The sequence below is a fragment of the Schistocerca cancellata genome, chromosome 2, assembly GCF_023864275.1.
Source record: "Schistocerca cancellata isolate TAMUIC-IGC-003103 chromosome 2, iqSchCanc2.1, whole genome shotgun sequence".
Classification (NCBI taxonomy): domain Eukaryota; kingdom Metazoa; phylum Arthropoda; class Insecta; order Orthoptera; family Acrididae; genus Schistocerca; species Schistocerca cancellata.
In genome coordinates, this window is record NC_064627.1 from 465,401,365 (window position 1) to 465,416,324 (window position 14,960).

General features: G+C 42.5%; 1 protein-coding gene across 1 annotated transcript in view; it reads right to left on the bottom strand.

Annotated features, from left to right (window-relative positions):
* Positions 1–522: 522 nt before the first annotated feature.
* The window catches only part of LOC126155175 (proto-oncogene tyrosine-protein kinase receptor Ret-like), a 241,641-nt gene continuing 227,203 nt past the window's right edge, over positions 523–14,960 (bottom strand). The window contains exons 18-19 of the mRNA XM_049916212.1: positions 2,070–2,248; positions 523–1,093 (exon numbers count right to left, since the gene is read on the bottom strand). Coding sequence (XP_049772169.1) covers positions 750–1,093; positions 2,070–2,248 — 523 coding nt within the window. The 3' untranslated portion in view covers positions 523–749. The remainder of the gene's footprint in view (positions 1,094–2,069; positions 2,249–14,960) is intronic.

Here is a 14,960-nt window from a genome sequence, read left to right on the forward strand (position 1 = left end):
AACTTTCAATATTACTATGGAACGTATACGAACAGCGAACTTTCGGTCCGATAAACCGTCCAGAATAACGAATTTGATGACAGAATTTGAGAAAAAGAAAAAAAATACGATTACTTTAAGAACAAAACTATTCTTCCTATAAAGTTAACGCTTGATTCATTTTATTTGTAACACACTTTTTTTCTAAAACGTTTAAGATGTACTACATACTTTTCTCCTTAGAAAGCACACTTACAGAAAATCGTAAGCTCTTCCGTGAAAATTTACTTACATCGGATGCCTGAGAATATGAAGTACCAGTATCCAGTGAGTGTTTATTTGACAGAAAACATCACATACGCTGTTGTTCCTTTGGGAGTGAACAGATTTTCACATGAAACAGTCACTGACAGGAGATACGTGTAATAGATATATTTCATTATATGTCATGGGAAACAGCATTCATACTTTATACAATTATGATAATTGCAAGAAGGTGAGGGAATGTTTCAATAAAAAAACTCAGTTTTCTGATGTGTAAAACTTTATTTTAAAAAATGTTCTTCGCATGTGTAAGGGTTGTTGTCCAACAGGTCACACACAGGTACGCAGACATTCAGGAATAGCAACTAACACGCAATAAAATGGAATAGACGCAGCCTTTAAAAGAATAAGGTTGTAAAGAAACCTTATGAGGCATAAAAACGATTGTATTACACTTTGATCTCACCCGAATCGTTTGTAGAGCTCCTATTTCGTGTTCCTTCCCTCTACAACGTCGTCATATTAGAGGAGGAAGGGCTGGAAACCTCACTCACAGCCGTGTAGGACACGACACTGTTCCCACTATCTAACTTTGATTTTTCAGCTTCACTTCTTCCAACCATGTTCATGTAAGGTGACAAACGTGCTTTACTCTTGACTATTCGTACAGGGCTCAAATAACTGTTCCCCACAGTACTAAAAAGTGAAGACTCTTCTTGCTTTTCGGTCGAACTGGGTAACAGGCCTTCATGGAATTCAGTTTGTTGCCAGGAATCACTGTGTGGCATAATGTCTTTGATCACATCCAGTGGTACTGTCATCATTGTTCCGTGCTCTAGGCCATCAGTACCTGAACAGACATGAAAATATAGCATTAGATATACGTAATGCAGTGTTACTAAATACTTCATATGTACTAACAGAAAATTAAATAAATATCCATCACTAGCCAATGTTGTAACTGCTAATTCTACGAGGGCTTTTCGGAAAGTAAGGTCCGATTGGTTGCGAAATGGAAACTACGATGAAAATCAAAATGTTTTATTTGCAACATGTAGCTACATCTTCCAGCTACTTCACTACATAGTCGCCGCTCCGACTCTGACTTTTGTCGTACTTTCGTACCAACTTTCCTATACCCTCGTCATTGGAGGTAGCAGCCTGTGTTTTCCGGCAATTCTCTACAGTGGGCTGCAGCTCGTTGTCTGTGCTAAAATGTTGTCTCTGTAGCCACTGGTTCACGTGAAGCGGAGAAGCGGAGATGGAGCCAAGTCCGGATTTTACGGTTGCTGGCCACTCACTTCCGATCAAAAATGTTGCAGGAGCGTTTTCAGCGTCCCTGCAGTGTGCGGCCGAGAACTGTCATGAAGAAGGAAATGCGTGACAGTTACGTTATGTGGGCTGAATGAAATCAGGCGAAATCTCTCACCAAGGAGTTGTACTTGGTGGGAGACCTATCTTCTGGGCATCTTGAGGTGAGCACTGCTGCACTCGGAACTAAAAAGAGCGATTTTACGCGATCGACGGGCACACTAGACACACTGCTCAACGCATCTGTGCAAAGCTTCAACGGATCTTCGTTGTGGTTTCCATGTCGCGACCTATCGGACCTTACTTTCCGAATAGCCCTCGTATCTTGTAGTGACGTAAGAAAAATCGAAATCGTTTATGATGTAGCACAGTATACGAAAACTCAGTGAATCTTTCAAACTGTAATTTATTTTGTGTTCCTTCATTCCAGACACGGACACACACACACACACACACACACACACACACACACACACAAACTAGGCGCGCGCGCGCAAACAGCAATATGGACTTACTTAGTTTATCTTGTGAGAGAGTCGTTGAATTGAAGTAAGCGTAGTTTTGAACTACAAGGGCGTCCAGGTTCAGGTATTCCACTGAGTCCTCTAGCATCTTCTCGAACGTGTACGTCAGTTCCTTAAAAGAAGGCCGATCGGACGGCTCTTCCAGCCAGCAGCGCCTCATCACTTTGTACCTGAAAAGTTGGTCACCGTCAGTACTATAAGTACTCATCCACAATGGAAGGAAACTGAAAAATGTAGTAGCCAGATACGTAACAGCAAAACTTCGTTCTTTAGGGACGTAGTTTTTCGTACTTTACACACGACTGTTTTCCGGTTTTCCCAGCCTATGTCGTCAGCTTTATTAATTAGGTTACGTACTAAATGCAAGAGGTGATCGTTAATACGTTTTATAATAGGCAAAATAATGGACTACCTGATCTATAAAGTAATTTAACAGTTATGTATGCTCCTATTTACAGTTAATTTTGCGCTATTTAGACGATTTATTATAGTGAATGCTTTTGGGCCTTTTTTTCTTAATGATTATACATCATCTAATCTTAGTAAGTTTTGGGTTTTAACGATTTGTTTTGTTACATATGGTGGTTACCTTTAGTTCTGATCCGTTAGTTTGTTATACAGAAGAGACATGAGAATCAGATGTGAATGCTCAAAAGTAGTTATGGCTGAAATAAGTGGTGCAGTGTTGGCTCTTTGGAGACGTTCCACATAAAATTCTCATATGATATAAATGCTTCTGGAGCCTCAAAAGAATTAGGTATTTTTTTTGAAGAATATGGAGGACTCCTACGACTACGAGCTGATACATTGTGCTCACTCCCTTCCCCGAGTTAGCTACGAGACAGTACTGATCACGAGGTCTAGAGCGTCATGTTTTGTGCAAAAAAACTCTGTATAGGAGGAGGGCGTAACGTTACTTTAGTATTAATACTTAATATTTGTGAAGCCAGTACTTTATCAGGGTAATAAATGTTAAAGGTTTTTGCACCCTTTCTACTGTTCTCAGTAACTACGACGTCAACCTGTTTTTCTGAGTACTCGACAGAACGCAATATAGTCTACTGGTGTAAATATATTTGTGCCTGTACTGGTTTCGACTGGATTGTAATTTTTAACAACCAATGATATGCGTCTTGGTTTATGGCTTCGACATAGCTATTGCCAGGAACCTCGCATTATGTAAGGGATAGTAAAAAAATAAAAATAAAATAAAAAACGAGACAGTTGGGAAAAAAACCGGACAGGTGAAAGTAGGACTCGCGCTCTGACGGTTCCGGACAAACTTAAACATGTGTATAAATATTATGCTATAGGTTTTGATGAGTGAGTTCACGAGTTCCAAAATATGTGACATAAATGGCCGTTCTTTTGACTGGATTGACTTTGAAGCTTAAATTTTTTACACCGCCAACGAACCGTAGACCTTAGTATTTGACATAAATTTCAACTTGGTACCTTAATCCATTCCTGAGAAAAAGCGGTCTTAACAGACGGACAGACGGACGAACAATGAAGTGATCCTATAAGGATTCCATTTTCATCGACTGGGTCACGGAGCCCTAAAACGTAAGTAAACTACTTATTATTTCCAAAGTAATCGCCTTAACTGTTTAATGCGTATACCCTACTGTGAGACAAGACGGTTAGTGCCTTCACGGAAAAATGTTTGCGGTTGCCTACGGTCCATGACTGTACCCAGGAGTGCAACTCTTCTTTCGAAGCAAATCGATGGCCAAGAATGTCTTTCTTCAGGGCTCCAAAATATGCAAATCGTCTCGGAAGAGATCGGGACTGTAAGGAGGATGTGTAAGGCCTTCTCAGCGAAAGTTCTACACTCTAGTCGAATCATTTCTGGCAACATGTGGGTGGACATTACCCTGCAACAGAATGATGCCGGCCCTCAACATTCCTGGGCGTTTGGACTCGAAGAGCCGCTTCAGTTTTTACAGTGTGTCCACCTACCTCTGAGCGTCAATTGTGTTGCCGTGTTCAGGAAGTCAATGAGCAGCGGACCCGTGCAGTCAAAGAAGACGGTCATCATGGCTTTCCCGGAGTCGTCGTGCACTGTTTCCCGTTCTTTAGTGAAGATGAACCCACGTGCTTCCATTGTTGGCTCTGACACTTGCTCAACGGCTCATAATCACGACACGGTGTTACATCTTCCGTGACAAAACGGGACAGGAAAGAATATTCTTCATCGTGATATCGTTCTAGGTGCTGCAGTGATGTAGCTAATTTGTTCATATATCTCCTCTGCCAGACTGTTGGGAGCCCACTACGCACAGATTTTCCGGAAATTCACATACTCTGCAATATCACTTTGCATCACGAGAGGTTTACTGTTGAAATTGCGAGAGAGCACTTTCCGGGAAGAGCCGGACAACATATTACTTCATCCCAAATACATATCGCGAAACGACCACGACGAGATATTCGAGAAATTAGAGAGTATAATGTAGATGTAGATGGTGTGAGCGATACTGTGACTGATCCCGTACATGAGCTTAATCGGTATGCGCTCAACACCAGAAGAATCGTGTTAGTGTCACTATCCTAAAGTACGGGATTAAAGTATGAATATTAAACACTTCCCCCTGATTAGGCAAATGGAACTAATCAGTTAATTCTTTTTGCTTTTGATGTGGCTGACGGTGGGCTTGATGGGAGGCACGATTAGTTCATGGGCGGTTCATCGGAAAACCACAAAAGTTTTTTCTACTATATTTTCGCCGTCACCAACGGACTAAAACCCAGCCGAGGATTCCGAGATGGCTGCACACAGAAAAAGGCTGAAATTTTTGTGATGTATTCCTAACATACCGATCTCGACCAAACTTGTAAATTTTCTTGATATCTTTGTCCGTTTTCGAGATACATAGGTTCAGAGTTAACCCCACTTCTAGATGTAAAATGCACTAAGACACGAAATCTAAGGAATAAATAATTGCAGAAAATTGCTCCAATTTTAAAGGTATATTCTCTACCCATTTCTCTAGAAAAGCCGTTTATACGTCTTTAAAATTCTTTATCCGTTATTGAGAACCACCCCAAGCCGCGGATTCCGAGACGGCTATGTACAACAAATGGCTGTAATTTTTACGATATATTTCTAAGATCCTGATCTCGAACAAATTTGAAAATTTTCTTGATATCTTTATCCGTTTTCGAAATACAGAGGTTCAAATTTACTGTACTTGAGCACGTAAAATACATACATAAGATCCGGTGTGAAGCGAAAATGGAGTTTATAAAGTGACGTATCACAGAGAAATAAGATTTAAAGTGCCTCCGTTATCATTTGGGAAGCCCATGTTGTAGTACTGAAGCACATGCAAAATATTTTGCAAATTGCATCAGATCTGCAGGGTAAAATTAGTTTTTCGTCACATCAGTTTCACGTAAGTAAACTGCCTAAATTTTAATGACCAATACATTTCTTTTCGAATGAGCGACATGTCCTGATGCAGTAAGGGAAAAAAGGGAACAAACGGGAAAATGCTCCTATCGGAGCTCGAAAAATGCTAATTCTTTCCTGTTATTTAAAAGACTATCTGAAAAGTGGGATACCACCTGTTTCATTCTACCTTCCTTAGCACCCTTAAAATTCTCCCAACATTTTTGGTATGCGAACATATTTCCGCATTTTATACTGAGAGAGAAGAAGACAGTGGCAGTGGCAAGGAGACGGAAAAGTAATGAATCTAGAAGATACTATACTGTGGTTATGTTGTAGAAAGAGCAAAGGAGACACCAGGAGTGAGTGAGAGAGAGAGAGAGAGAGAGAGAGAGAGAGGGACACAGTCGCAGTAGAACGTAACTGACAATAACGGAACAGTGCCAGGAAAAGAGTGAATGAGACAGTGCCAGAGGCAGTAAGAGAGAGCATGGGGTATATAATGACATTGAAAGGAGACAGTAGAAGTAGAACAAACCCAAGGGGACTGTGGCTGTGACACAGGAAATATGACAGAGAGACATAAAGAGATACTGACATTCAGTTGCGCTGAGTGAGTGAGTGAGAAAGGGCAAATGGGAGTGGATGGCTATGAGCGACGTGGTAATTGACAAGTGGGTGGGAGTGAGTTACAGCTAGGGGAGCTTGATGGAATTTGAGGTGAGTTGCATGATAAAAAAAAGGGGCGAATATGTTCGCATGCCAAAATTTTTGGGAAAAATTTTAAAGATACTGAGGAAGGTAGAATGAGGCAGGTGGTATCCCACTTTTCAGTCAGTCTTTTAAATAAACAGGAATATACTGGCATTTTTGGTGCTCCGATAGGAGCATATTGCCGCTGGTGCCTTCCTTCTCCTCCGTCGGTCATTTCTCAATGCCGGTTCCAACGCAGCAATGACAGAATGGTTAATTTTCTCTTCGTACATCCATATTTAAATTGGATGATGGTGGGACATCAGCTGGTATAATTTTTATTAAAAATGAAACTCCTCCAGCTGTAGTAACTAGTTACTGCCCGCCATCCATATGGAGGACGTATTGGTTTCACCACGGACTTCTAGTGCTCAGCAACACACAATTGATTTCATCAAAGTGTACGGGCCTGAAGATGGCGTTGATGCAACGTCGAAACTAGTAGCCAAATAAATATGAAATCTTAAGTACAGCTGGAGGAGTTTCATTTTTAATAAAAATAAAGAATGGTCAATAGAAACGATGAGCTTGTGCTGGCCGACTGCTCTCTTTTAATGATACCCGACCTTCTCGAATAATTTATTCCACGCAAACACACCCGCACGTGACATACTATGTTCGCCGTACACAGCAGACATTCGGCCATGAATTTCACTCTTTCTCCCGCAGTCAAAACCTGCGCAACACCTCGCTGTTCTCTGACCCGGCCTCCATAGTGAAGTCTACGCACACAAGACTCGCTGACATCAAGTCGAGCTTGTCTAACAGACGTAACAGACAAATGGCACAGCGGTGAATGTTCGTGCTTTTCCCTTCTGATTCCAAATAGAGGGCATTTCTATACACACATCTACTTGCTTTACCAACGTCCGTGCCGTGCTCGTTATATAGCCTACCTCATTTTCATTTGATTACCTCCGAGATTAAAACGCACCCTTAGGCCAAGATTCATCTCATGCGCAATTGAAAATGACTGTCCGATCTAAAATAGCCTGGCAGATATGGAAAATGTTACACCATAAACGCCCTGACCGAATGTTATCAAATAGATACGACTGTGTTTCTTCAAATTTTCCAGATGAATCGAATCTATTGTCTATCAGGCATGCGTCTCGGAAGCAAGCCCGAGAAGTGATTGAAGTTACTTCACTATGTATATTCCTGTGAAGTATGTCGATTAAAATAATATCTTTCTAAGAGCTATTTCCAGTGCAGAATAAAACCATTCCTACAAATGAAGAAAGATTTGAGTACATAATGATTGCTGGGTTTGTATAAAGTTATTGCAGCTTTTCAGTTGCAACATAACATTCGCAGAAGGTCGAAACATTGGCATGAGATTCAGGGGTTAATCGTACCGACAGATCGCACAGGCAGTTGACTGTAGATGGACTCTAGACAACAGTGTGGCAAGGAGAGCAGACGTAGTCCTTCCAGAAGAACTACACTACGAGAAAATGCTAGGACGGTTCTACCGGCTCTGATGAAACACGGATAACAACTGCTGAGATCCAAGCAGAGGTTACAGGCAGTGTGTCACCACGGATCGTCGGGGCCAGTTTATTGTGAACTGTGTAGAATCTAATCTAACACCGACACCATACCAAAAACAACAAGGACTTGTCTGATATAGAATAACTGTCAACTATGTCACTGAGTGGCATTCTGTGGTGTTCAGCGATGACTCTCACTTCTACGTATGGTGCTCAGGCCGTCGCTGAACGTCCACGCAACCGAACTGATGAAATGTCACAGGAAGCAGCGGTGCTATATACCAGAGGTTTTCAGTTTTTTTGGTGACTAAACCTTTTGAAACACTAAATGTTTTGCAAAGTCCTAAAATAAGCAACCCATGGTTTTATGTTCATCCTTTAATTATAATCATTTACATGATACAAAAAGAGGTGCTTTATACACTACTCACTTCTACAGCAATATACAAACATTCAATAATACAATACACAAAATAACGCTGTATTGGTTATAGTGTAAATTGATAAAATTGTTTTCATTTAATGAAAGGTAAGGGAGTACGTAATGTCATCGAATGAAATCAGGTGATTCTGAAGGAATTAAATTAAGAAATTAGACACTTAAAGTAGTAGATCTGTTTTGCTATTTGAGCAGCAAAATAACTGATGATGGTAGAAGTAGAGAGGATATAAAACGTAGACTGGCAATGGCGAGAAAAGCGTTTCTCAAGAAGAGAATTTTGTTAACATCGAGTATAGATTTAAGTATCAGAAAGTCCATTCTGTAAGTATTTCTATGGAGTGTAGCCGTGTATGGAAGTGAAACATGGACGATAAACGGCTTAGACAAGAAGAAAACAGAAGGTTTCGAGATGTGGTGTTAAAGAAGAATGCAGGAGATTAGGTGGGTAGATCACATAACTAATGAGGAGGGTACTGAATAGAACTGGGGAGAAGAGAAATTTCTGGTACATCCTGACTGCAAGAAGGGATCGTTGATACGACACATTCTGAGGCATCAAGGGATCCCCAACTTAGTACTGGAGGGAAGCGTGGGAGGTAAAAACTTAGAGAGAAACCAAGAGAAGAATTCAGTAAGGAGATTCAGAAGGATATAGGTTACAGTAGTTACTCGGAGATGAAGAGGCTTGCACAGGATAGAGCAGCATGAAGAGCTGCATCAAAGCAGTCTTTGGACTGAAGACCACAACAACAACAACATCAAATTATTTTAATTTTTGACCAAGTGTTTAATGTAACGCCTAACAGAAGACAGTCGAAGATACAAGTCAGGTGCAGCATCTTGTCTATTGCTGTATTTTATCTCTATAGCTACATATGCTGAGAATCCCGTTTCACACAAGTGTGTTGCTGGGAACGGGAAAAGAACAGTTGGACCCAGTGTAGCAAGATGTGGATATTCATCACGAACTCTTCACCAAAAATCATCAAATGACCTCGTCTTGAGCAATGGTTTCGTGCTTGAATCTGAGATCATTTCTAAAAAGCATTCATAGATGTAATTTGATGTATTTTCTAGCTTCTGCTAATTTCTTACAGAAGGATTCTGGCCCCATGAATTCTGTTCTTCAGAAAAATACATCTCAAAATATGTACACATACCATAGAGACACTGGACTGGTTCTTCAAATATTTCATTTGGTACTTCTGCAGTCTCACCAACGAACACATTCAGTGTGAAAATCTTTCTTGTTTCTCTCTTTACAACGCAAACAATCCAGAAATCTGGTTTTTAAGGCGGTTATTTTGTTATTAATATTGATGCCGTTGTTTTTTTCATGTAAACATATATTTATTTCATTAATTTTTCGAAGTATGTCTGCCTAAGAAGCTGGTCTGAACAATCAAGTCACATTGCTAAAACGGTCTCTTGATTTAAAAGAAATGCCACTCATGGAAGTTTGTAATTCAGCTCTTAGTTCGAATAATCTTGTTTAGATCTTGCCCCGAGATAACCATCTAACCTCGGTGTGAGGCAGTACGGTAGTGTTTTATGTCTGTTCCTATAACCTTGACACAATATAGACAACAATCGTCACTGCAGAGAGTGGGATTTAACGTAACTGATTATTTTCACTGATTCATCGAGAACCAGTTTTAGATCTGCCAGTATCTTCTTTAATACAAGTGCTTGTGTATGCGGGATACAATGCCTGGAACTGCAGTTTGGCTCTTTCCTTTTAATTGGTGATACCGCTCCTGCTCCTTCACCAGCCATCGCCTTGGCCCTATCTGTTCAAATATCTATACAATCTTTCCAATCGAGATAGTTACTTTCTACAAAAACTCCCAATCGTGTTAAAAATTTATTTTTGGGTAGTTTCAGTAGGCAGTGATGCGAACGTAAGTAAGCCGTCTTCTCGTAAATGATATGGGTTTCGTACAATTATCAGCCGGACGACCAGTCCAACAACATCTGCCGACGAATTTGTTGTGCTGAAGGAACCAAATGGAACTAGTTTGATAGAGCCTACGAGATCATTAATTCGAAGCGAAACAATGTCGTTTGAAAGCGGCACTGCAGGAAGATGCTTCGCAGATCTTTCATTTAGCATAAATTGTGTTATGCTTGCCACATGCGGTTTTCGTAAGATCTCAGCGATAATATGCACTCCAGCTGCATGTGCAGTGCGATAGCTGATCAAATATGATGCGTCTGTGGCGCCTTGACTCACAGTTTGGGTCACTTTCTTAATAGTATTTTGACTTCTTAATAATTGTTCTTTCTTACGTTTAAAAATTTCTTCATTTTGGTCTTTGAAACAGTTTCTAATTGTCGGCGCATCTTAGTAGATACCACGGAAGTATTCGGAAGGTGCTTTCTGCGTAACATTCAGTGCGGTGAACCGTTAAAAATAAATCCGGGATTGACGTAAGACCTTTTCTTTTTTCACATTTAGTAAGTCGTTAGATACCGTATTGTAGGCAAACACAAAGTCTGAAGTGGTTGCATCATCTTTTTGGATCACATAGACTCGATCAGAAATCTTTGAGGTTGGTACCGTATCTTCCAGGCAAATCACCTTTGAATTTTCGATGAAAGATTTTGTTACAACACCTTTAAGCCAAAGTTCCATTCTATCTTTGAAATCAGCAGTTTAATTTTAAAGTAGAACAAACACAGGATAATATCACCACAAGATACAGAATTTTACAACTGTAGTCCACAACAAACACTAATCGAATATCGGTGAGCCGAGGGTGGTAACGTAGAGTCACGGTGCTGAATTGTTTTCGCGTTGCGACCGCAAACTCGAGTAGGAACTGTATTCTGTGCTGCATGGCACAGGTTTATAGAGCCAAGCGTAGCTAGTGAAACAACAAAATCATTCGAGGCGGTTCGGGGTGTTTATGGATGAGTGAGAGATGGAGAGGGCGTATTGTATAAGTGGGACAGTGAGCAACGAGAGAGAGGAGAGAGAGAGAGAGAAAGAGAGAGAGACTTGCATGCGCGTGTAGCGACGAGTATCGTCTCGCCACATACAGGGTGACAATTACTGAACTACATGAAATAAAATCGGCTTAACTTCTGAACAGTTTGCGTTAGGACGTTCAAACTGCACTGTTGACCGCGGGGCGTTGTGGGAATTAGTATGCGCACGCATGGTTTGGTTTAGCGACGAAGCCCTCTTTCATTTGGATGTGTTCGTCAATATGCAAAATTGGCGCATTTGGGGGCTGAGAATCCACATTTCGCGACCGAGAAGTCTCTTCACCCATAACGGATGACTGTGGTGTGCAGCGTCCAGCCACGGGATAATCGGTGCGATATTCCTTGATGGTGCAGTGACTACCGAACGGTAGGTGAAAATTTTGGAAGATGATTTCATCCCCATTATCCAAAGTGACCTTGATTTCGACAAGATGTGGTTCATGCAAGGCGGAGCTCAACCCAATCGAAGAAGGAGAGTGTTTGATGTGCTGGAGGAGCACTCTGGGTACCGAATGCTGGCTCTGGGGTACCCAGAATAGGGCGGCCTCGATTGGCCGCCATATTCTCGGGATCTGAACACATGCGACTCCTTTTTGTGGGCTGTTTTAAAGTCAAGGTGTACAGCAATAACATCAAAACCATTACTGAGCTGAAAACAGCCACTCAGGACGTCATCGACAGTATCGGTGTTTCGACAATTCACGGAGTCTTGCAGAATTTCGCTATTCGTCTGCATCACGCCATATGCCGTAGTTTGTAACTAATTTACGTTTTGTTTTCATGTAGTTCAATAATTATCACCATTTACCTACTCGTACAGGCTCACATGACCAAGATACAAAATAGCATATTGTAGCAGGATAATGTAAGACCCCACACTGTAGATCACACCACAGATGCCTTCAGGAATGTACTTATCCTTGAATGATTTGCCTGGTTTCCTGGTCTGTCACCTACAGAACACGACTGGATGTGATGAGGAGACAATTACCTTCATAGTAGGCCCCAGGCAACGATTTTTATGAACTGACTCAGCATAATTTTTAACTGAAGACATCTTCGGGTGTCACGAGCAACTCGACTACGCTTTTGAGACCAGAGGTTGGTCTGATATTTTACAGAAATCTCCTTTCTTCAATAAAAAAATATTGCACAGCTATGTGTTTTATAATGCAGTTATTTACTTTCTTGAAAGCTGTCCATTAAAGCCTACACGAAATATTCCTCAAGACGACTTTCACAGGCCGTTTCCATCCATGCCACAACCAAAGCAAAAGTCAGTTCGTGTTCGTGCGGGTCATATCTCGTACTGATGATCGTCGACATCAGTTACAAATGGAATGGAAGTTTAATCACTAAGTATTCATTATGTGATGAATCTCTAGGAGTTGTAATAAATATTGGACTACTCAGTTTCAGTCAGTGTACTCACAAAACTCTTTACAGGCTTTTTGACTGTAATGAAGTTGTTGTCAAAGTGTGTGGTCGCTGTTGCTCTCTGCTTAACATGAAATGTCCCTCTTTAAATTGTTTTGGTATCATTGTCAAACCTTATGCCTAGCATGATATGACACAATTACAATAGATAATCAAAAGTATCCAGACACCCCTACACGGAACTTACCACTAGATGTCACGAGATGCGGACCCGACAGTGTAAAACGACGCGGGAACTATTGGGTTGTCAGTAGAGAAACAGTAGCAGCAGAAGACCTCAGTGAATTCGAATTGGGACTAGTCAGTGGATGTCACCTGAGGAGCACATCCATCAGGACAATTTAACCCTTCTAAATCAGACTGTTGGTGACGTGATTGTGTAGTGGAAACGCGGAGGAACAACCTGATCTGTCGACGGACGGGGACCGTTGAGCATTGCGAACGGTGGTTGTAAAAAAATCGTATGAACTCAGGGGAAGGAATCACACGTGAGTTCCAAAATTTTACCAGCAGGCCAGCAACATAATGACTGTGCGCATGGAATGAGATACAGCTCCTCGTAAGCCACGCATTTCTGTAGTTAGTGCTAAGCGACGGTTGAGGTGAGGTAAAGAGCGACGCCATTTGACAGTAAATGGCTGGAAATGAGCGATTTGGAGCGATGAACCACGGTGTAGCACGTGGTAATCCGATGGCAGGATTTGAATTTGGTGAGTGCCTGGAGAACGTCACCTGCCATCATGTGTAGAGCCGACAGCAAAAAACAGAGAAACGGTGCTACTATGTTGGTTTTTTTTCATGTAATCCCTTTTATCACTTCAGAAAATGCTAAATGGGAAAGGATACTAGCACATTTTATAGCATTGTACGAGGGTAATCCCAAAAGTAAAGTCTCCTATATTTTTATAAGTACAGAACTCTGTTTGCGTGGCAGTTGGTCACACTTACATGTGGAATGCTTCAGGCTCTGTGTGCAAAGATGTGCACGCCGCGGTGAGGCGCTCCGTCTTGGCTTGGCAGCCGTTGAGAATGGAGCTCCCTTTGGATGTTACTGCCAAGTGCGAATTGCGCGCAATTATTCGGTTTTTGAACCCCAAGAGCACTGCGCCGATTGAAATCCATCGCCGATTGACGGAAGTGTATGGTGAGTCGTGCATGGGTGTCAAAAATGTTCGTAAGTGGTGTCCAGAGTTTGCAGCTGGTCGGACCGATATTCACGACGAACAAAGGAGCGGGAGACCGTCAATTTCTGCGGAGACAGTGTTGAATTTTTGAGCCACTGGTACCACAGTTACCGCTGACAGGTACTGTGAGAGACTGAAAAAACTCAAACGGGCAATTCACAACCGGAGAAGAGGGATGTTGTGCATGGGCGTACACATTCTCTATGACAACGCTCACCCACACATCGCTCGGCAAACGGTTGCTCTCCTGAAACAGTTTCACTGGTACATGATCACCCACCTACCCTATAGTCCTGACTTGGCGCCCAGTGACTATCGCCTGTTTCCTAGGTTAAAAGAACATTTGGCCGGAAAGTGAATCAGCTTCGACGAGGAGGTGACAGTAGAGGTTCATAACTTTCTGAACAGCATGGCGGCGAGCTGGTATGACATGGGCATACAAAAACCGCCACAGCGTATACAAAAATGCATCGAAAGAAACGGTGATTATGTCGAAAAATACACTCCTGGAAATGGAAAAAAGAACACATTGACACCGGTGTGTCAGACCCACCATACTTGCTCCGGACACTGCGAGAGGGCTGCACAAGCAATGATCACACGCACGGCACAGCGGACACACCAGGAACCGCGGTGTTGGCCGTCGAATGGCGCTAGCTGCGCAGCATTTGTGCACCGCCGCCGTCAGTGTCAGCCAGTTTGCCGTGGCATACGGAGCTCCATCGCAGTCTTTAACACTGGTAGCATGCCGCGACAGCGTGGACGTGAACAGTATGTGCAGTTGACGTACTTTGAGCGAGGGCGTATAGTGGGCATGCGGGAGGCCGGGTGGACGTACCGCTGAATTGCTCAACACGTGGGGCGTGAGGTCTCCACAGTACATCGATGTTGTCGCCATTGGTCGGCGGAAGGTGCATGTGCCCGTCGACCTGGGACCGGACCGCAGCGACGCACGGATGCACGCCAAGACCGTAGGATCCTACGCAGTGCCGTAGGGGACCGCACCGCCACTTCCCAGCAAATTAGGGACACTGTTGCTCCTGGGGTATCGGCGAGGACCATTCGCAACCGTCTCCATGAAGCTGGGCTACGGTCCCGCACACCGTTAGGCCGTCTTCCGCTCACGCCCCAACATCGTGCAGCCCGCCTCCAGTGATGTCGCGACAGGCGTGAATGGAGGGACGAATG